This window comes from Apodemus sylvaticus, chromosome 2 (genome assembly GCF_947179515.1).
Source record: "Apodemus sylvaticus chromosome 2, mApoSyl1.1, whole genome shotgun sequence".
NCBI lineage: Eukaryota > Metazoa > Chordata > Mammalia > Rodentia > Muridae > Apodemus > Apodemus sylvaticus.
In genome coordinates this window covers 175,186,203-175,209,874 of record NC_067473.1, presented here as the reverse complement: position 1 = coordinate 175,209,874, position 23,672 = coordinate 175,186,203, and the positions used below count along the sequence as shown (strand labels likewise).

The window sequence follows — 23,672 nt, the reverse complement described above, 5'->3', positions numbered from 1 at the left end:
TTTATCAAAGCTCAGACAAGTCTATGGCCTTCCAGATAGATAACTTACCTCTCCTTTCAGGCAAACCTAATTAGTGAAGATATTGAAAGCGCAATCAGTGACAGTAAGGGCGGGAAACAGAAGAGGCGGCCAGAGGCCCTGAGGTAAGAGCATCAAATTGTGTTAGCGGGTGGGAGTGGATAGTGTGCCTAATTTTATTTTCTCCTAAAGGTGTAGAGAAATTATTTTCAATGGAGACGAATTATACCGTTTTCTAATTTGCAACCTTTAACCTCAACTGAAGCTCTCACTGCCCTGCCAGCCCATGTCTGCCCCATCTTGTTTCTCCATGTGTCAACTCTGTCGCCCACACAGCTTCTCAGACAGATGAAGATGTCCAAGAGAGTTATCAAAAATGTGTGGTGTTTTCAGCGGTGACCCAAGGTCTCCCCATATGCCCATAAGCTTTTCAAATAGCATGTGACCTAGAGAAAAAAATCAATGTAACTTCCCAGGGATTTTAATTTTCTGTGTCTCTCAGGAACTTACCGGCAGACACAGTGGAGTTGGTTGGGAATTCTGATTCCCCTGACGGTTATGTCTAAGGTTGTAGGGCAAATGGCACCAGTGGAAAGAAGCATTGTCAACAGATGTGGAGATGGTCATGGCCCAGATGGATAATTTGTTGTTCATTTTTAGGATGATTGCCAAAGCAGATCCAGGCATCCCTCCTCCTCCCAGAGCTCCCGCCCCCGTGCCACCAGGGACTGTCACACAGGTGGACGTTAGAAGTCGAGTAGCAGCCTGGTCTGCCTGGGCAGCTGACCAGGGTGACTGTAAGTACCCAGACCTAACTCATCCGAGGAGGAACCACTTTGGGTTACGTTGTCACTCCTCCTTTCAAATCCTTATGGTGATTTGTAGATTAAAGTTCATTTTAAAGAACTAAATCTGAGATGTTATAAAGTTAAGTCTTGACTGCTGTTAAAGTCATTATCCGTGAGAACTCAGGCCAGCCATTTGATAGGTACTCAGGATTGCAGCCATTTCTGGCTGGTTATCCATGTGATGTCTGTGTGACTAATCTACTAGATGTCACATTGGTCACTAACTCATAGATTCACCATTGGCAAGACTATTTTTAACTTTTCTACCCCAATAGCCTGAATGACACCACCTGAAACTATACATTCTACAAGTAGGGAAGAAGCTTCCAGCTGGGTTTCTCTATGATGCCTTATGGTGAAGTCTGTAGTATCTTTAATGGAAGATACTTTTAATCTTGTGGGCTAAAAAACTGAGACCTGAAAAAAGACCTGACTCAGTTTATCTATATGACCATGGAAGGTCATCCTTTTGTGCTTTGGTCTCAACTGTAAAGTGGGCATAATGACCCACAGGTTTCTGTGAATGCTAAAGCCAGTGATGCTATAATCATAGTCAGCATAGGGATATAAGTATCACTGTCAGAGGATGCTAATGACTTTTGCTTTAGGAATTACATGTTTCTACCAATTATCTTTGTAAATACAAAGATTAAATCAAATAATTTTTGAAAGACTAGGATTTATAGTGATCTGTGCTTACGGTGAACCCAAGGTGAGTTTTGTCGGTCTTGTCTTGGTGGAGGAGGCCTAGAGGGTTGTTGTTGTTGTTGTTCTGTGTGTGTGTATTAGGGAGGTGTCAAAACTGACTTGCCATGAATAGAAGACATATAAAGTTAGAGATATCCTGAATAGAGTTGTAAGAATGCATGTGAAATCTAATATAATTTTACAATAAAAGAATTTATACTCAGGTATTTCTGAGGTCTTGCTAGATTTTGTGTAAAATATTCCTGGCATTGCTGTCTGTTACAATTACAAGGAGACAGACTTCTAGCTTACTAATTGTTCAAAAAGAACTCAAGATGTGGTATACAAAATACTGTGTGATTGCCAGAAAGTCTTAGTTGGGGTTGACCTAAAGGAGGCTCCCTCTGCTCCCTCTGAGGGTTTCGTCAGCTCTGACTGCAGACCAGTACAGCTCTGAGGTGGAGTAACCCAGTCTTCCAAACGTGAATTTAGCAAAATGGTGACAGTAGTTGCTGGGACCCCAAAATGTTTTGGAAATAAGTATCTTCTGCTTACTTTGCTCCAGAAGATGTGGAATCTCTCAAAGACTCCTATTCCTCTTGTGAAATATAGTCTTCTGTGTAGCCCTGGATGTTGTAGGGCATCACTATGTAGCCCAGGCTAGCCTGGTCACCCCCACCTCAGCTTCCAGAGTGCTGTGATTGTAGGCAAGAGGCCCTACACTTGACCCCCTTTGGAGTTCCTAATGGAAGTTTAAGTTAGTTCCCTGCCTTCCATGGTACACTGTACCAAGCAGGCAGCAGCCACGTGTGAAATAGCAGCTAACTGCCAAGCTTTGCCACATGCAGATTAATGAGCTTGAATAGTTGCAACTACCAGTGTAGTTTTGTGTGGTTCAGCGATCATGTACTCCATGTCTGGGCAGTGCTGGCATGAAGGAGAAATTGGCATTCCGAGTCTGCAGTGTGTTTCAGCAGTTCTCAGCATTCAACCTCGTGAGTCATGATGATGTATCCCAAGCGCTCCCTCCACTCCTTGTGATCTATTGCTCCTGCCCCAGCCATATGCCTTTGCGTTTAATGTACTCTGAAATACATCACACCAGCTGGCCGTGTTACCATAGTGCTAACTGACTCACCTCAGGAAGGAATCTGCCATAGAGGTCTCGTGATTAACATTCACAATTGAGCTTTCTTGACATTTGGAACGCCTCTGAGACATGTATTCAGGATTTATCTCAAGGCATATGATTTAAGATCAGTGGGCCAAGGGCTGTGGGTTTTATGCTGACTTACAATGACCATTGAGAAATCACTCTACTCTCAGAAGCTTTTATTGTAGTCACGGGGTTGGAATGTGGGGGGACTAGCAGCCCAGGCTGCGGAAGACGGCTCAGTTGGTATAGTGCTTGCCACGCTGGCATGAGGAACTGAATCTCATTCCCTGTGCCCAGGTAAAAACCCCAGGAATAATGGTCAGAGTCTGTAATCCCAGCTCAGGGAGGGGAGGACAAGAGAGTCTTAAGGCTCGCTGGACAGCCAGACTAGCTCCAGGAAGGAGGGGGCTTAACTGGGCAGGCCAACCCACCAGCTGTGCCCAGTGCTCCCGGAAACTGTGGCAAGGATGCACCCCAGAGCCATGGGTATCCTTCTGACTTGTTTATTCCAGAGAGCTCCCCACTCAGCTCAGCAACTGGAATTCCTTTCTCATTGTCTCTCATTTTCATTTCTGTACTGATATTGTCTTAACAGACATAGCAAGTCTGACAGTTCTCCTGTCTTTTTCAGTTGAGAAGCCCCGGCAGTACTACGAGCAAGAAGAGACGCCCGAGATGATGGCGGCCCGGATTGACAGGGATGTGGTGAGTGCCTCCTGAGTCAGTTCATCGGCCCTTCTGCTTTGTGAGGAGGGGAAAGATGAAAGGGATTGGCAAAAATGGCTGCAAAAATTGTATTTTCTCTCCTCAGCGTTCAGGATGTCCCTTGAATTTTCCCTTAACCACTTACCCTCCCTTCCTAGTATTTAGCTAGATGTTATCTCCTATAGAATACTGGCAGCTGGGCCAGTTTACAGAGCAAATGAACCTGAGTTACCAAGAACCTGAAAAACCAATGGTTTGGCTTTGCTTTTTATCATGGTGTGTGAGTCACAGTTGAGGTGTCCTTTTAATGTTTGTCTGTTCGGTCTGTTAAAATAGTTTAGGCCGGGGAGATGGCTCAGTGGCTGCAGGACTTGCATCAAAAGCTTCAAGACTGGAGTTCTTCTCCCTCAAATTGTTGGCAGTCGGTCACTAGGTAGAAGAGTATCTGTTATAGGTGCAGGTTTTGGGTTTCACTGAGCATCCTCACCTTAGTGTTGAAGTTGGGAGAGGAACAGAGGATGACTCGGGATATCAGTGCTGGGTCTGCACAGGTTCACACATGTGCACACACACCAACAGCAAGGGAAGCTGCATGCACCTGTTTGCATGTGTCTACTCACATGCAAATGTGGACACACACATACGCACACACACCACATACATATATGTATATGTACATATATGTGTGTGTGTGTGTGTATATATATATATAGTATACATATGTTATAAATATAATGTTTTTATGAAAGTGGCCATTTTTCTCTTCTTGTCTAAAGCTCCTCTACTCTGTAGCTAACAGCTGGAACAAAATTAGTTTTTTTTTTCTTTGTTTTATATCTTGTTCTGTTGTTTCTAATTCCAGCAAATCTTAAACCATATTTTGGATGACATTGAGTTTTTTATCACCAAACTCCAAAAAGCAGCTGAAGCATTTTCTGAGCTTTCTAAAAGGAAGAAAAGCAAGAAAAGTAAAAAGAAAGGACCTGGAGGTGAGTGGGCGGACAGGGGAGCGGGTGAGTGGCTTCCTTTCCCTAAGGCTATCAGAGCCCAAGCCCATTGGCTTCCTTAGTGCAGGGTTACCAGGCCCACAGGGGGTGGGGGCTTTCGAGCAGTCAGACCACAGGTGAGTAAGGGTTCTTCCTCTTGGGGCTGCCCCAGGGCTAGGCAAGCTTGGGTCCTGGTACATTGCCATGATCCTGGACCAAGGCCCGTAGCTTTGGGCACCACTGGGGATTCTTTTCAGGCTGACTGTGCCTTTAAGTCATGTGACTCTGAGGTTAGGTGGTAGACATCTTCTGCAGTTTTCACAAGTAGTTAAAAGTTAGTTTCTGCTCACAACTCTGGTCTTTTCCATAGAGTTCTTTCATTGTACATATGGAACCTTTTTGAACATTAAAAATTGACTTCTTTCATCAGAGTATTTTAAAATACCAATGGATTTGAATCATATTGCAAAACCCCAAACTGTTCATTCACATTCAGAGTTGCCTAGAAGCAATTTTGAAGAATGGTGCTGAACTGCTGGTGTTAAAAATGTCCTAGAAACTGGGCCAGGAATCGCAGCACTCAGCAAGCTGATGCAGGAGGATTATTCTTATTGTATAGGACAACCTGAGATATCAGACCTTGCCACAAAAATAATAATACTAAGTGAAAACAAATGGCTTTGAATGTATAAAAGTATAAATGTAGGGGTAGTGCTTATATTTCCTCTCGCAAAAGGTACAAATCAAATATATATAGAAGAATAGTTCCTGTCTCATTCATCACAGCTGACTTCAAATCTTCCTGCAGCTCCTGTGTGTAGAGTAAGAGTGTGCGCCCTTCAGTGTTGTTCTCAGTATAGATGCTTAGCTATTCCTTGCCTGCCTCCACTCATTCTGAATGAAGCATTCTGTGGTGTTTCGAGCCTCCTCTTCTCTTTGCTTAATGGAGTATGCTCTCCTCCAGGTTACCCAAGATCAGAACCAAATCCTCTCTGTCTTCTTTCTCTAGCGTGCAGCTACTTTGACTTATTTTCCCAATGTCATCTGTACGTATTTTTTTTTCATTCTCATAATAGGCATCTAGTTGATTCTGTCATCACTTTTGTCCCAGCTTGAAAGCAGTTTTCAACCCTCTAGTCTTCTGAACTGTAAGGGGAAGAAGTCAATCATTAATCAATCAATCAGTTAATCAATCAACCAACCTTTGAGAAAGGGTTTCATACAGCTGGCCTCAAACTTGCTATAAAGCCAAGGATGGCCTTGAACTCCTGGTCCTTCTGACTCTATCTCTCAAGTTGTGGGGTTACAAGTGTACCTCTGCCAATAGGTTGCCCTTCAGAGAGTTCTAAGTTGGAGTCCTCATACTTTTGCTCTGAAGTGTGAGTAGTTCTGTGGACTATTGATTTGAATTGTAACTTCTTGCTTTGACATTCAAGGTCACCCACAGTCTAAAACAAGTCCCTTCTTTAGTTTCACATTTCTCTGAGTTTATGTTCCTTGTTTTGTGTACACCAAACTTTACTGGTACTCCATGTGATGTTCTAAGCTTATCAGTTATTTCCACAAACTGGGGGAGGTGGGAAGAGTTTTTCAAATCCCTTCTTAAAAGTTACTTGGTGCCCGCCTTTAATTCCAGCATGCAAGGCAGAGGCAGGCTGATCTCTGTGGATCTGAGAGCAATATAGTCTACAGAGCAAACTCCAAGACAGCAGAAAAGCCCCATCTCACAAAACCAAAAATAAAATAAAAACTTTCCTGAAAAAGCTTTCTGGTTTTCATGTTCCCCGTTTCCCTAAGCAGTGTACTCTCCTGCCACACCACTTAGATGCTACACCTGTTACATGTCTGATTCATTTCCTCTGTTATTTTTCAGGGCCATTAAAAGCAGGGCTTGTCACTTACTCAATTTTATAGTCTTTATGATGATCACAAAAATTCCTGGAACATAAGAAGGCTTCAAGTCATATTTACAGAATTGAATGAGTCACTGGGCATGTCTAAGAGTAGAATTCATTCAAACTTAGGATCTACTTCATTTATTGGAATAAGGGATATTATATTGTGAAGGTCTACATCTGGCAAAATCTTTCAGCTATGAACTCAAATATAGTTGGTTCCCCCCCCCCATTTAATAAACTTCCTTATGAATCTGTTCTCATCTGCCCCCTGCTCTTTTTTATTTCATTAGAGGGCGTTTTAACACTGAGGGCAAAACCGCCACCTCCTGATGAATTTGTTGACTGTTTCCAGAAGTTTAAGCATGGATTCAACCTTCTGGTAGGTGTACTTTATTGATATAAAATAGAAGAAACAGATGGAAAAGATCAAAGTCTAGCTAGCCAGATGTTCCTAAAAAATTAAATCAAGAGATACAGTTGTCTCTGTAGATTTGTGGGTGTGTGTTTTGATTGGCCTTTTGTGATAACCTCAGATTGAAAGGCATACATGTCAAAGAAGCTCTCTCTTCCCCTCTTCCACTCCATGCTGAGGGAAGTGTTAGAAAAGAAGTCTCCTTCTGGGTCTGCACTGGACTGCACTTTGGGTGCCCACCCTTGGGGTGACTGTGTGGTGGTAATGTATTTGTTTTCTTTCTGCCACAGGCCAAGCTGAAGGCCCATATCCAGAACCCGAGTGCTTCAGATCTGGTTCATTTTCTGTTTACTCCACTAAATATGGTGAGCATTTAGAAATAGACAAAGCAATCGTTCTCAGTATCTTCCATCCGAGGCTCTGAATTACTTAGGTGTGTTTCTTCGATTGTCTTACATGGGTCCAGTTTTTCTTAACGTGCAATAAACTCTACGAATATGAAGTTGGAGAGTTTAAAAGGACACGTGCCTCGCTTATGGCTGGGGGCATGGCACACACACGCACACATTAGAATAGCAGTTTATCCGGAGCTAGCAGGCAATGTTGTTTCGCTTGCAAGTTTCTCCTCTCTGAGTTCATCGTGCCACATGCTCATGGTGCACTGGGGTATGTCTGTGCCTGCTGCATTTCTTCATAGGAAATCATGGCCTGTAATATCCCCTCTGCCAACCCAAAGAGCACAGAATTCTACTTTTTCACTCCTGTATCATCTTTGAATGTTTCCTGCGAATGCTTATAAGGCTGCAAGGTAAAGGTTCAGTGCCCAACCTGGGCATGGTAATGTCTGTACCCACAGTCCAAGCACTCCCATGGCTGCGGTAGGACAGTGAGTTCCGGGCTAGCCTGCGTTACATGGTAAGACCTTGTTTCAGAAATCTAAAACAACAAGCCAAAAAAGAATTGAGCCTGCCGTGTTGGCTCAGCACAGGGGAAACTGAGGCAAGAGGTTGCTGTGAATTTGAGGATAGAGCAGGCTCTATATAAAGTAAAAGATAGGGGTAGACTGTAAAGAGAGAACTTGCCTAAGAAGATATCCAAAGCACAAAACAAAACAGAAACAATAGTGTAGGCTGTTCTGTTTGCAGGAGACTGGGCACAAAGCTTTCGTACTCCATCTTTTCTTCTCAGTTTTCTTCCCAGCTTCCCCCAAATGTGTCTCCTGCAATTTAAAGTTAGTCACATCAAAGAAAGTTGAAAAATAAGCTTTATGGTATCATGTAGTGTGTGACTACTGTGTACACATTGTTTGAGGACAGCTGATACTAGGCAATCCCTGTTTTAGAATCATGCTGGTATTTAGGATTCCCTACCGATGTAGCGCCTGAGGTAGATTCTGGGTGACTGGAGGAAGAGTCTTGAGGGGAAGTACAAAATCCTGTGTTTACAGAAGCACAAAACAGCATGGCCTTCTCAGAGCCCCTGACCTGATAGATGTCTCAGTCTAGAGCCATTCTAAAGAACGAAACAAACACATTCTTTCTGCAACACATCTCTGAGGAGGCCAGAGTCTAACAAAGTATCTATCTAGTCTGTCTGCTACTAGGTAACGAGCCTTCCTTAGCCAGTGCAGGCTCCTGAGTGGCAAGCGAGGAGAGTCCTTCTAGCACACGCTTGTTTGCCATTGTTTTGCTTATCAAAGTGTGCACCTGTTTCCCGTTGACCATTACATTGTCCATTTCAAATCAGGGAAATAAACTAGAATTAAATTCTGGGGAGTGGGGCTGCCACTTAGCATTGTGCCATCTCCTCTGCCCCTCTCCTCCCCTCCCTTCTCTTCTCCCTCCCCTCTCCTCTCCCTCCCTCCCACCCTCTCTCCCCTCAGGTCCTTTTAGGTTTTATACAACTTGATAGGCATAGCTTGAACTATTGACTGAAGGCTCCTTTCTCCCACCTTCAATAGCGTTCATTTTAGATCACAGTTTTCAATGTTGGCATATTAGATTTGCCAATTGTAATTGGTATTTAAAAATACCAATGGTTAACAGTCAGGAAATAAAGGGTCTCTGCGCTGCCATTAGTATTTTGCTGGGAAAGTAATCAGTGCCTACAGCCAGTATGTAGGTGCTATGATGTCCTTAAACTATTAACTTCATTTATTAATTTACCCTCCTTCTGGATAATTCAGTTTGAGAAGCCATTTCACTCTATAATATGTTATACATCAAATTTTAATTTGAGCACATGAAAAAAGAGCTTTGTTTTAGAATTGATTTTTGCATATACATTTCAAGAGTATACAAATAATCTTTGTAATCTTCATATTGCTAAAAATGTGTGTTCTCCACCCAGGTGGTCCAGGCAACAGGTGGCCCTGAACTGGCCTGTTCCGTACTCAGCCCACTGTTGACGAAAGACACAGTCGATTTCTTAAATTATACAGTCACTGCAGAGGAACGGAAGCTGTGGATGTCCCTGGGAGAGACCTGGATGAAAGTGAGGTGAGCACACCCAGCTCAGGATGTAGCACCTGCGGTGCTCCGAGCACTCCTGACTGTTGCACTAAACAGTAAGACATTCATGTAAGATTCTACATAAAGGACTATGTCTTATGGAATGAAGAAACTGATATTGCCGAAAAGCTTATTGTTCAGTTAGGCCAGCAAGATGGTCAGCAGGTAAAGGTGCCTGCTGCTAAAGCTGACGGCCTGGGTTTCAATCCCTGAGACCCACGTGGTAGAAGGAACGAACTGACTCAGTAGAGTTGTGCCTTAATCTCCAGATGCACACCATGGCATGTATATTTCCTCAACATACACACACACACACACACACTCACACTCACACACTCACACTCACACATACACACACATGCTCACACTCGTGCACACACACTTACACTCATATACACTCACACATACACACTCACACACACTCACATACACACTCACACATACACACACACATTTATACTCATACACACTCACACTCTCACACACACTCACACTCCCAAACACACACTCACACATACACACACATGCTCACACTCATACACACACACTTACACTCATACACACTCATACATACACACACTCACACATACACACACGCTCACACTCATACACACTCACACATACACAAACTCATACTCACACACACACATATGCTCACACTCATATACACTTACACACACACACACATATAAGCACACAGTGTATGTTCTGCGTTCTCCCATGCCTTTTATAGAGACAGGTTAATACTTTTGTTTCACAGATGAAGAAATAAGGCTCAAAACGTCAACTCATTGACCTAAAGTCACATACCATCTTAAGTGACAGAGCTCCAGGGTCAGGGTTCACAATCCGCTTGCTCAGTGGCCTTTCAGTGGATGTGTAGAGTGTCTGTAAATAAGGAGCAGTTGACACAGAAGTGCAAAAGAAGCCAAGACACAGTAAGAGTTCAGAGCTGAGGGAGGAGGGAGGGGCTTTGGGTAGTCAGTGTGGAGAAAGGCTACAAGAGGAACAATGTCAAAAAGGAGGCATCCCGAGGGGACCTGGGTTGGCTAGGAAGGCTCCGCTGCAGGTTAGGCAGGGGATTCTGAAGGCGGTGGAGAATGATCAATGTAGGTTCTTCCCCCCCCACCCCCACCCCACACCCCTCTTCCTTTCTCTAACATTGAGATGGGGTTTTGCTAAGGAGATCCTGCAACCATTTTCAGAGATCAGTGTGCTAGCAGGGCCCACCACAGCCAAGGACAAAAGTATCTATTAATGGTCTAGCACAAGCTCCTTAGTAATCAGCCCTCTCTGGGGTAAGAACCATCACCCATTAGGAAAAAAAAAAGATGTGGTGCTAAATTTACAGTCAGTAAAGAGGTGGAGAGGGAGGGACAAACCGCTGCAAGAGCTGACATCTGTCAAACCAGGCTCGACGGACCATTGCCTCCAGCCTCATGCGATGCCTTTTTTATTTGACCAATAACCCTTTTTCTTTTCCCGTACAGAGCAGATCATTCAGTGAAGTGACCAGTTATTAATTAGTCTCTGGAAGTTTGTCCTTGTCCCCCTGGGGGGCTAGTCTAAAAATGTATCCACTCTTCGCTTTTATTGAAATACACACAAGGCAGTCCCACTTACTTCCTGGACTTTGGCTACTGTGTGTGTTGGAATATAATTTGCACTCTGAAATTCCTTAAAGTGGTACACACTGTTTTTCATGTTGTAAAGACTATTTGTATTTATTTGTATACTTATTTACAATGTCTGTGCATCACTATCTCATATTCTATATTTTACTATGGTATTTATATCTCCTTTGAAAGATTCGTTAGGTTTTATTTTATGTCTATACATGAGTGCCTGCGTGTATGTGTATGTGCCACATGCTTGCCTGGTGCCCACAGAGGCCAGGGAAAGGTATTGGATTCCCTGGAACTGAAGGTACACATGGGTGTTAGGAACGAGGCCTGGGTCTTCTGGAAGAACAGCCAGTGCTCTTAGCTTCTGAACCATTTCTCTGGCTGGCTCCTATTTTATAACTTAGGCTGTATTAAAGTGGTTTAGATATGTTTGGAAAATGTTAGATTTTTGCCTGTTCTGATATTATGACAAGCCTAGGCTGGGGTTTTTTCTTTCCATAAGGCTTATTAAATCTGTCACATCACAGAATACAAAAAAAAGTGCTCTGGGTATTCAGTGACTTTGTTTTGAGCCCTATCACAAAATCAGAAAATTTAATGATGGTTTAAATAGCTGCATCAAAAAAGAAATATGTAGTTAGCTTTTAACATGAAGCCGCGGTCACTTCAGATCCAGATCAGGGCTGTTAGGTAATGAATGTGGGATTTAAAAACACATAAAAGGGAAAAGGATCAAGAAAACAACCAAATAACTTGAATAAAAGGCCTCATTGCATCAGAGCAGACCCATTCCATCTGAATACATCAGCCACAGAAAATATGGGCGCCTCGAGCACAGAGGGGAAGCAAGGCTGTTGTCTCTGCAGCAACTGCTTCTGTGGCTTGAGATGGACAGCGAGCTGTGTGAATCGGCCTCTGGGGGCACTGGCTGATGGCGGGCGTTGACTGTGACCACAGATTAGTTGGCTTTTCTTCCTGGCAATGAAGCTGGTACTTTTAATTTATAAAACTGGTCCTCTGCTTCATTTTAGGGAAATTTTGGCGCTTTGAAAAAGCATGCACCTTCATAACAGTCTTGGCTGTTTCTATTTTCAAAGATCCCACTATCTTAATGTTTGAAGGGAATGAGAGAGAGACTAACGCTGGAAAGTTCTTTAGCTGCTGCTGAGCCCCACACTTTAAATACTCACTGCATTTCTATTCTCAGGCACACTGTTAAACACCCTACCCCAAGCTGAGCATCAGACTTCAGGGAGAGTTAAGACCACGTAGAGAAACATGGAAGCTGCGGTCATACTGCCTGGTGGAATCTCTTCTGGTTTATTTGTTGGACCACTGGCATAAATGGGTTTTCTTTTCCTCTCCTGAGAAGTAGAGTTGCTTTGTGTAGAAGAGAACGGTGACTGAGAACACATTATGTGACACAACCTCGGTTTCCTCCTACAGAGCAGAGTGGCCGAAAGACCAGTTCATCCCACCCTACGTTCCGCGGTTCCGCAGCGGCTGGGAGCCCCCGATGCTCAACTTCATGGGCGCGCCCACGGAGCAAGACATGCATCAGCTGGCTGAGTCCGTGGCCAACGCAGAACACCAGCGCAAACAGGATAACAAGAGGCTGTCCACAGAGGTCAGGATCCACACAGAGGTCTGGGCTCTGTGGATGCTGTCGTAGTCAGTGGGGCTCAGTAACTCACTGAAGATAGGTCTAGAACCAGGGGCTAGATGTCGCCACCTCCCACTGTCCCCACCTCCCGCTGTCCCGAGTTCTCTCTCAGCTCTTCCTAGTGTTTGTGACCTTTGGTGGGGTACTTCTTGTCCCCTACCCCAGCTGAGTGACTGTCTGCCCCATTGTGCTCCTCAGGCCTCCCTGTCCCTTTTCTCTGTCAGGAGCTTGCCTGCAAGCACTGTTTACTCTATTTTACCTTCACATTTTTGACTCTCAAGGCAGTTCCCTGAACCTAGATCTTGTTGATTCTAAGCAACTTTTTATGGTGCTGTGATCCCTCCCTCCTCCTTCCTCTTCCTGTGCCCCCTCCTTCCCTCCTCCTCTTCCTCCCACCATTCTCTACCCCCTAATTCTACTGCTTTCTCCTTCTCTGCCCCTTCCTCTCTCTCCCTGATACCACAGCTACTCTCTCCCTCTCCCCCCTTCCATTCCAATCTTCTGAAGCATGTGGAGGAACCACCGTTGTGTGGGCTTCAGTCTTCTGACAACAGATGACCACAACCCGGTTGCTCCTACACAAGGTCATACCGTGGATTTTACCTTCCAGTTATTGATTAAGCTATAGAGTATAACCCTGTCTGCAGAGCCAGTTGGAGGGATGAAATTGGGCACGCTATCATGTGCATTAAAATGACTTTGTATGTGAGTGCTTTTGGCCCTGTTGGAAAGAAAATCGAACATTGTTTAAAGCTGAACCAACTGCAAAAGGGATGCTCAGGACTCGTAACCATGTGCGTGATGACTAGCATAAAAAAGCAGCAATGAATGGCGGCTGGATTCTTCTAAAGTCCGGGTCATTCATTCTCCCTTTAAATGTCTCTGATGCGTAGATTTGTAATGTGGCATATACAATAGGAGGAAAAGCAGTAGCAAACCACAGACAGTACGTCTCTGACCACTTTTAAGGAGAAACATACACATAAGTTAAATTGCTTAAAATGGTTCCCTTGGACAAAGTTGTTCTTTGGACAGTGATGCTAAGTAGAAAAGGGACTGTGCTCTGTGGGCTGGAGAGATGGCTTAGCACGAACACAGCCTGTGTGTAAGCAGGAGGACCTGTCCTGGAGGAGGACCTGTCACCTCCAGGGCCCTCAAGGCCCCCAGCCATCACATAAAACCAGGCATGGTGATGTGCACCTGGAATCTTGGAGCTGGGGAGGCTGAGGCAGGAGGATCCCTGGAGCTCACTGACCAGCTAGTCAGTAAGGTTCTCGTTTAGAGGGTAACTCTGAAAAAAAAAAGAAAGAAAGAAAGAAAGGTAGGAGCACTACAGGAAGGCCTTGATGTCAACCTTAACACACATAAGTGTGCACTTACCACACACATCCTCATACACCGTTTTTCTCTAAAAGGCAGTCTATGACTTTTATAACTAAAACTAACGTACTTGTTTGAAGTCCTCTTTCTGTGAATGTGACTGTTTTCCCTCTGGCTGCCTAAAGAGGAAGACTAGACTTCACACCTGGCCTTTCCCCTAAATGTCTGATGACCTCATACTGGCTGAGTCGCTTATGTCCCTGCCTCGTGACTGTGAATTTTCCTCCCATTTAGAAAACAGCTGTACTAGAAAAGGGACTGATGCTTGCACACAGGAAATGGTTGTTCATTTGGTGTTGCCATAGTTACTTACAGCTGTTTTCAAGGAATAAAACTGTCCATCCTGTGATATTCCCACCTTATGTTGGAAAATGTGCCACTTACTAATGTGTGCCTTGGAAATTCATATCTTCATGAGTTCTTTCACAGGGCTGTTTAAAGAGGGTCTGGGATGTGTGTTCTGGGTTGTCAGTGCCCACGTGTCTACTCTGAAAAAGTCATTTAAAAAGAATTACTGAGGGTCCTCCCTTGTCATGAGCTGTCATTTTCCTGCTGTAAAAAATTTCCCATTTTATGATGTAAGTGGCCAATCAGAGGCTTACAGGAATGGAATGAAGGATGCGGGGCCAGGTTGAGATCTTTTGTGAACAGCGCAGACAGTGATGACTTCAAGCGCAGGAAAAGCGTGATCCCTGTGGCGAGAGAGACTTTATTATATTTCATTGCTGCTAGAATAAATGCACTTGCAGCATGTCTGGAGCAAATTTAGGATCCGGTGCTTTTGTTTGTAGTGGAAACTTGTTGACACCATCAATTTCCCGCCTTCTCTGACCCCACAGCAGCCTCAGCTGACTGTGTGGTCACCGCTTAGTCACCCTCCTCCTTATCTCCTCCCTTACCCTCCCCCCCCCACCCCTCCCACCCCTCCCGGCATGTCCAGTCATTCTCAGGACCTGTGACTTCATCCTGCCCAGGAGCTGTTCTGTCCAAGAAACAGGCAAAAGGTGGGGATGACTCTTGCAGTTTCTGGTCCCAGCTGCTCAAGACTTCGATATATTTCTTAATTACCTAATAAAATTCAGCATCTCTGCTCACTCCCTGGGGAAGGGCTATTGTAGTTGACTGATCCTAGGTATTTAAATGGCTGGAAAGTATCTGTTTATATTTGTTTGCAAGGATCTGATCCCCCCCCATGTATATTCCAAGTGGGTATCTAATTGTGGATTTTGATATCCACACTGGTCCACTGGAGACATTGCCTGTGGATGAAGTCAGCCTCATTCCTGCCAGCCTTTTCCTTAGAATTTGCTGTTGTACTATTCTGTTTAGATGCTTCCCAAACCTTCCCAGTTTCAGCAAGGTTGTCCCAGTGAACCCATAAATAGTGGAAACTCCAGGAAATTCTCCTGCCTCCACATCCCTTGTACTCTCCCACATTTTTTTTTAACATACAGAAACCATGCGAAAGCTGGGAGACCTTTCTGGCTGTTTTGCATCTGAGCATGTGGCCCCCACGCCTTTAAGCCACTTGCTCAAAGGTCACCGATTTCAAGTCTCCCTTGGGAGTAGATCTTAATAGTGTCACCCACAGGGAAAAAACTGATTACAGACTTATCTTCTCCAGGACTCTTGACTAACAAAGTCCAAGTTTTTTCTGTTTCCTGTTCTAGTGATAAACAGTACAACCATTTGTAACAATTTTAAAATGGTGTTTGGGGTACTTTTTAAAATGGAAAAAAAGTAGAGTGATATGATTGCATTTTAATACCAAACAAAGAGTTTTCATTGGGATGATAATAACTTCATGGGAGTGTTAAATGTGTTCCTTAAACAGCGTGCAACGGTTAAAGGCCATCCTCTAATTCTATTGTTCAGTGTTTAAAGTCTAAGATCACAAACCTCTATTGTTGAAATTCCTCAGGAAAGAACTTCCTGATTTTATATCTAAGATTTTCAGAATTCAGACTTACCCTGTATGCCAACAACAAAACCAAATCACCCCGTGTCAGCATAATAGCTCAAAGAGCAATCCTGTGACAGTTTGGGGCAGGGTCCCGGTTGACTGACGGGATTGATGCCCGCAGCCACTTGGTGACCCTCCGTGTACTTCTGTCTTCCAGCATTCCAATGTGTCTGACTATCCTCCAGCTGATGGCTATACGTTTGGTAACAGCATGTACCACAGAGGACCTCATGTGGACCAAGGGGAAGGTGCCATGGCGTTCAAGTCAACTCCTAATCACCATGTAGACAGGTAACACTCAGCGTGCTCCATGGAGCTGAGAGACTCAGGCTAGCAGGAGTGAGGGTAGGGTGAGGGGGTATGGGGAAGAGGGTGGGAATTGCATGACTGGATAAGATTTCTATCATTCCTTGCAGAACTGCTTTTGATAGACAGGAGAGGCATGTCATCTAGTCTATAATTGTCATTGCCAGTTACCCCTGGGTGGCTTCTGCTGGTTTAAAAGATACTCCTGACAGTGATCTGTACGGTAGGAGGAAGGAGCTGTCTTTGAACCTTGCTGGTTGTTCCCTTAGTCCCCACCAGAGAATCTCTGAAGAGCTCGCCCAGGCTGAGGACACCACTCAGTGAGCAAAGTGTGTGCTGCCCAACCTTGAAGGCCCAAGTTCAAGTCCCCAGAACTCACAAGAACTGGACACATTAGCACATGTCCGTAAGCACAGCGCTCCTTCAGTGAGATAGGAGCTGGAAACAGGAGGATCCTTTGAAGCCAGAAGGCCAGCTAGCCTGGTATGCAGTGAGGGGCAGGGCAGAAGGTGTGGGCCAAGCTCTGTACCTCTGATGTGGCCATCACCCAAACTCACTCCCACGACAGAGTTTCCTCAGAGTTTCCACAGAGTTTCCTCAGTTTCCCAGCCAAGTAACCTGGAAAAGAAACAATTTCTACCTTTTCTGCATCTAGCAAAGACTCAAAACAAAATATAAATCCTTGATATAACCCCTCTTGCAGACAGAATATTAGAATCATTAGAATAAGGCAGCATTTGTCTGTAATCCCAGGGCTTGGGTTGCCTGAAGTGTGAGGGTGGTGAGTTCAAGGCCCCGCAGTGTTATTGTCTAGCCTGGTCTATGGTGTGGGATTCTTTCTATCTCAGACCCTCTCTTTGTCTCTCTCTCTCTCTCTCTGTGTGTGTGTATGTGTGTGTGTGTAAATGTGTATGTTTACAGTAGATATAATTAACTGTTTAGAGGCAGTGTAGGGATGTAGAAAGATGCGCATTCACTTAAGACGGAAGGTGTCCTAGCATGCATTTCTTCCTCCATAAGGAGATGTTACCTTCAATGTGTGATTTTCCTTTAGAATCTGAGGTACAGCTGGGATGTAGCTCACTCAGTCTGTTCATTGTTTTGTTCATCCAGCATGCATAATAAGGTCCTAGGCACTACAGAAAACCAACAGGGACACATGCCTGTAACTCAAGCACTTGGAGGTGGGTCCGGAGGGTCAGAAGTTCAAGGCCAGCCTGGGATGGTTGATGCTGTGTCTGAAAAAAATGGTGGGAGGAGCTTTGTTAAGGATGAAAGAATCAGAGGGTGGAGTATCACTCTGAGTATACTACAGCATATTACATTGAGTTCAAAGAAAAGTCAGCAGCGAACAATGTATTTTGAAATTGCCAATATATAGACATGTCTTAATTTTAAAAAAAAATTAGTGAATATGGAGGTGCCTTAGTAGATGAAGCACTTGCCCTGCAAGTGTGGGAAGGGAGTTCAGATGCTTGGAACCCAGATAAAAGCAAGAAGACATGGATTCTGCTCATACCTCTAGCATCTGGAAGACAGAGGCAGGGAATCCCCTGGACAAGCTAAAACTGATGAGCTCTGGGTTCCTGGAGAGGCTCTCCCTCAATATGTACAATGGGAAATGATACATGAAGATACTAGATATCAATTTCCATAAGCATGTACACACATGTGTATTAAGCCTTATGTGTACACATGCACTGTGCTCTGTCAGTCTTCAATAAGTACAGATTTGGTGCATTGAATGGCTGAATGACACTACAGTCCCCAAAGTCTGTAATGTAGAGTTTTGCCCATGGTTGAGCCTCTGCCATGGACTCTGGGAGTGTGACTCCTTGGTGTCTTTTAAAAGCTCACCTTGTTTCATGTGAGCTTTGTGGGCTCTGGAAGTGTGGGGGGGGATGGGCTGTCTTTGATTTATTCACTCAGCCATGTCTTTAAAGATTGACTCAGAAAGAGAAAGTACTGGAACTTAATGAAATGCAATGTAAATTTAGAAATCTACAACAGAGACAAGACTTTTAAGAACTTTAAGGATTAACATTATGATTGAATTCCAAATTTGCCTGTGAGTATGGCCTGAGTTCAAGGCTGGTCTAGGATGCACAATGAGGTCCAGACCAGCCATGGCTGCATAAGGAGATCCTGCCTCAAATGCAAAATTAAAGACATAACAAAGCCAGTGAGCAAATGCAGAGACAGCAGGAATCTCAGGGTTTCCCTGCCTAGCCAGCCACACCAGCTCAGCAGTCAGTCACAGCCTTCCCAAAGGCAAAACAGCCTGCCTCGTGGCATGATGGGTGATTTGGCCAAATAATAGATCCGCACTCAGCACCTACTGCATTTCTTGCATGTAGAAACAATTGCATTTAATCGTAACCAGAACAGTAATTCAGGGTCCTTAAGTGTGTGTCATACCGGATTAGCATTTCCTGATGGCCTTTGTAATAATGACTTATTTTCTTCGAAACATAGAATATCAGTGGTCCTAGCCACGGCCATCCATCCCAGTTTCTATTGATCCCAGCTGAGCAATGACATCAGGATAGCGTAGTCACTGTCTGTCTGCAGATTCGTTACATGCTCCACTGCGACCCCTCTGCAGCTGCTGTCTTCAAGTATGCATTGCCGTGGCTGGCTAGAAATCGTTACTATACTGATTCAGGTAGACAGGGAGAGTTGTGTGAAGTTTTCTGTTCTTAGAATACAATCTACTCTCCCCTTGTCTGTAGTGGCTCGTCTGCAGATTATAGAAGAGAGAAACAGGGAAAAGAAAGGGGAAAGAGTAGAAATTACTATTTTCCTAACTTTGGAGGTGGGTAGATCTCTTTAATCCCCCTGAATAGGGTCTTAATATAATGTAAATATATAAGCTGGCTAGCAGCAGAACTGTCACAGTAGAGGAAGGAGTGTAGAATCTGAGAATTTAACAGGCTTTAAACCATGATTATTCATAACATATTAATAGCATAAACCAGGCATTGAGGTTCGTATCTGTAATCTCAGTATTCCTGAGTCTGAGACAGGAGGGTCCCAATGAGTTTGAGGCAGTTCTGGGCTATATAGTGAATTCTACACCATCCTGTACTAGAGTTGGAGACCTTATCTTAAAAAGCAAACCAAACATGTATAATGTGTAATAATTAGTGGCCATAATTTTATTTTTATTTTAATATACTGAAAACGGCTGGTAGTCAGCACAACTTAAAAGTTCTTCCTTGTTCTGGTCCCTGTGTCTGATGGAATGAGAGGCTGGGAGACACTGCACACCTGTGACAGGCTCACCCTGTCTCTATAGCTGGCCTGGCTATGGCTCTCCACGCCACAGGACCTGGATGGATGACCGTCTTTAGCCTCCATCTATTGATTTTTTTTTTCATAGAGCTTTGTGGAGAAATGTAGAAACAGGATTGGAGGAGGTTGGGGACAGGATCCTTCAGACTATGTTGAAGGATGACTCTTGAACCACTGTGCCAGAGATGAAAGAAATACAGATACTATTTAGTGCTTGACATTTTATTGTAAGGTATACAAAAGTAATGTCAAATACATTGTTAAATCTGCTAATGCTGATTATTTGAAGTAGCATTTGGTTTTTAAAGAAAATATCTTTTTAAAAATAGAGCCCGTATATCAGTGATTATAGTTTAAAAAGCTTATAGTGAGTTAGAAATTGTGTTTTTCCTCTTTGCTTGAGAAGGTTGACAGCCCTACCCTTGATGGGCCTCTTCCTTTGCACTTTTGATAACTGGGCAAGGTTTGTTTTTCTTTTTCTTTTTTTTTTTTAAGATTTATTTATTTATTATATGTAAGTACACTGTAGCTGTCTTAAGACACTCCAGAAGAGGGAGCGTTGGATCTTGTTACGGATGGTTGTGAGCCACCATGTGGTTGCTGGGATTTGAACTCAGGACCTCTGGAAGAGCAGTCGGTGCTCTTAACCGGTGAGCCATCTCTCCAGCCCCAAGGTTTGTTTTTCTAATGGTCCCAAGACATAATTTTAATGTGTTAAGTTGGTTATGAAAGGTTGCTTGAATAAGTCAGTGTGTAACTGAGGTTGTGCCTTGGGCATTGTCTCCTTTGCCTTCACACCTATATTCTGCTCCTTTCATGCTACGGGTGCGGACCACAGTCACCCCGCCATGTGCTATTGCTCATTCTTTTGGAGATGGGGGTCTCACACAGTGTTGACTGGTCCCAAACTTGATGTCCTTGAACTTCTGATCCTCTTGCCTCTGCCTCCCACCAGCCGGGATTCTAGGCTTACAACACCATGTCTGACCTTAGTACGTCTATTAGTAGACAGCTTCCAGGTTTAGAGTCTAGATTTGGCCCAGTACCAACTAACCTTGACATTTCACATCATTCTTTTGTCTGAGCAGTAGCTTGTTCTAAAACAAAACAAAACAAAAGTCACTTATTTATTGATGTGTGCACCCCTGTTCCCCCACCCCCATATATATGCCAGATGGAGGTCAGGGGATATCAAATCCCCTGAAGCTGGAGTTACAGGTGCTTGTTAGCCCAGTGTGGGGGCTGGGAATAGAACTCCAACTTCTGCAAGAGCAATGTCCTCTCTCAACTGCTGAGCCATCCCTCCAGCCCAAGTTTAAAACTACAGGCATACTAAGCTGCCATCTGAGTGTCCAGAGGCTTCCTGAGAGGGCTGAACTGGCTCTCACATTAGTTCCGCCCTCAGGCTTCAGAAGAGCTTGCAGAATGACACAGAGTTCTTCCTTTCTTTTTATAGAAATTATGACTCGGTCAAAACCCAACCCAAGAAATACGCCAAATCCAAGTACGACTTCGTGGCAAGGAACAGCAGCGAACTCTCAGTTATGAAGGACGATGTCTTAGAGGTAACTGATTCTTGTGGGCTTAGTCCTATAAGAAAGTAAATTTACTAAGTTCTTCTAATGTGCATCTGAGCCCTCTGAAAGAGATACCGAGGTCAAGAAGTGGTTTCTTTGTACACAGTACATCTTGGGTATCATATCTCTTTAGAAGTGTTAGCTACTTAGGTTATCAGACCCCATAACAGTGTTGCTCATTCAAGTAAGGGATACAACGGGCATTGTGGGGCAGGCAGGTGCATTTCCTGGCTTGCCTCCTTGTCCTTTCTTCTGGGATTTATTCATTTTGTAACCAAGACTGGTTATAAACTCAGTGGAGATGAATCATGATAGCTTAACCAAAGAAAACATTTCCTCTTTGAGAACCCTTGCACAAATGTCACTAGTCCTGCTTTTGGTAATCACATTGAGAGTAGCATTTCTTAGGTCATTCAGAGTTCATTTCCTTGAATGTATACAATACAGTTTGTCACAATACATTTTGTTAAAAATTAGTTTCCATATTTTCCCTTTCTATTCTACAAATGGAAACAATAGAACTTTCCAGAATGGCCATCTTATTGTCCTTCAAGTACCTCAAATGAGGCAGGGACCTTCTGAGGACAACGTATATATTTGGGATAGATTTGTCCCAGGACTTATTTTATGTAAATATCAATAATGACAATAATCAACAATACCTCTTAGTATAACTGCTCAGAACTTCAGTCACTCATATGCTTTTAATCAGTTCATTATGAGAGTAAAAAGAAATTTTTCTTGATTGAAATTGAGAACTAAAAGTTGCACATCGTCCATGCGTAGATGCATGGGTTTCCTTATAGAGCTCGCTTCTCCGTTCTTTGCATATTGACAGATACTGGATGATCGAAGGCAATGGTGGAAAGTCCGGAATGCAAGCGGAGACTCCGGGTTTGTGCCAAATAATATTCTGGACATCATGAGAACTCCGGAATCTGGAGTGGGGCGCGCTGATCCCCCATACACACATACCATACAGGTAACTTGGGTTCTGGTCGAGACTTAGTATCGACTGATTCCCATGATCAGGAATTCTCTGCCTTTTGTGCATTAGTCACTTTGATATTACATTGCTTTTATTTTTGAGAGCAACCAAAAAGCAATGTGGAGGCAGTAGAGATTGATGCATGATTTTCTGATTCATTTTCTGAGGAAACTCTTAAAGTGTCCAGCAATAAGTTACTGCTCTTATGAAGGCTTTTTTTTCACACCAATTTGTAGTATTTCTGACAAATATAGATATTTTCTCTTTGTCCCTCAGTTGACTCCAGGACTGTTTGGCGGGTACACCTCAATGTACCAGCTCCTGCCTTCAGAGTCTATTAAATGTCCATTCTCTGACCAGCTTTCAGTTCACACCCAGCATGCCTTAGCACACGCAGGAACATGTGTCCAGGTCTTATGCCTTTATAATAAGGCTGGATGTATCTGTGAGATAGATGACACAGGACAGATTCTTCCTCGGATCCTTGAAGACTTCCAGAGGCTCACACACACACACACACACACACACACACACCACGGTTTTAGGATTTTAGTAGCCTGGTCAATTCATCTGTTATTGCAGCTGTATTTACTTGAGCTGAGTCTCTGGAGTGAGATCCTGCAATGGGGCTGGAGTGGGTAGACTCTCTGCACAGCCTCTGAACCCAAGGAGCTTCTTTTGCATGTCTTAGGAACAAAGTCCTAATTTTCAATGGTGAGAAAAATACCATTCCTGGCTCCATTTTTACCTTGAAGATGACAAAGTGTTCAGGCCTTGGACCGAGTTCATGATCCTGGCTGCCACACTGAGTTATCTGAGCCCTGGGAGCTTCTTGTGACACTCAAGTGTAGAGCGGACCCTGGCCCCTTCCCAGAGCAATTTGGCCTTATTAGAAGGCCCGAGCCAACCAAACATTTGACATAAAGAAGTCTTATCAGTGGGTGTGGAAACACATTCCCATCTTCCCAGCATTTGGCAGGCAGACGCAGGCAGGAGCATCAGGAATTTGATGTCATCTTGAACTAACAAAGTAAGTTCAAGACCAGCCTGGACTGTGTAAGGCTCTGCCAAAAAAAAAAAAAAAAAAAGAAAAGAAAAAGAAAAAAGAAAGAGAGAGAGAGAGAGAAGGAAAGAAAGAAAAGAAAAGAAAAGAAAAGAAAAGAAAAGAAAAGAAGGCAAAACATTGGCGGGGTTGGTTTGGTTTGGTTTTTTCTTTTTGTCCTGGCATGACACATGTACTTACTTATGCCAATCATTTGTCATTAGCTTTTGATGCCAAAGAAGGAATTTGAATTATTCAAGGTATGGCCTGCTGTGTTTCCCATGGATTTTTGCAGTGATTTTTTTCTGAACTTAATTTTCCATACCTCTTCCTTCTCATATGTTCCTGCTTCTTTAAGTGTGAGATGTGGTCTCCTGGTGTAATGGTACAAGGCTTCTCTTAGGAGGGTGAGCACCAATCGTTTGCTTTCTTTCTTGAAAATATTTTTTATCTTATCTTTAACAGTGATGTCATATCGGCTTGAAGTGTGTGCCTGAGATCCCAAGAGAGTGTATTTACCCTCTGAGAAAGCAGGGATTGTTAAACATTCTAACTAATGACAAAGTGTAGCTTGCACTGTTTATGAAGACTATCCCCCAGGCACATGGACGAAT

At 43.7% G+C, this 23,672-nt stretch overlaps 1 protein-coding gene across 4 annotated transcripts in view; it reads left to right on the top strand.

The window, feature by feature from the left end:
• Positions 1-23,672, top strand: part of Eps8 (epidermal growth factor receptor pathway substrate 8) — a 169,930-nt gene that overhangs the window by 126,099 nt on the left and 20,159 nt on the right. For all 4 annotated transcript variants that reach the window (XM_052175169.1, XM_052175168.1, XM_052175166.1 and 1 more), the window contains 11 exons: positions 61-143; positions 679-815; positions 3,341-3,414; positions 4,277-4,403; positions 6,589-6,677; positions 7,001-7,075; positions 9,060-9,208; positions 12,292-12,472; positions 16,009-16,142; positions 20,908-21,016; positions 21,867-22,010. In XM_052175169.1, coding sequence (XP_052031129.1) covers positions 61-143; positions 679-815; positions 3,341-3,414; positions 4,277-4,403; positions 6,589-6,677; positions 7,001-7,075; positions 9,060-9,208; positions 12,292-12,472; positions 16,009-16,142; positions 20,908-21,016; positions 21,867-22,010 — 1,302 coding nt within the window. The remainder of the gene's footprint in view (positions 1-60; positions 144-678; positions 816-3,340; positions 3,415-4,276; positions 4,404-6,588; positions 6,678-7,000; positions 7,076-9,059; positions 9,209-12,291; positions 12,473-16,008; positions 16,143-20,907; positions 21,017-21,866; positions 22,011-23,672) is intronic.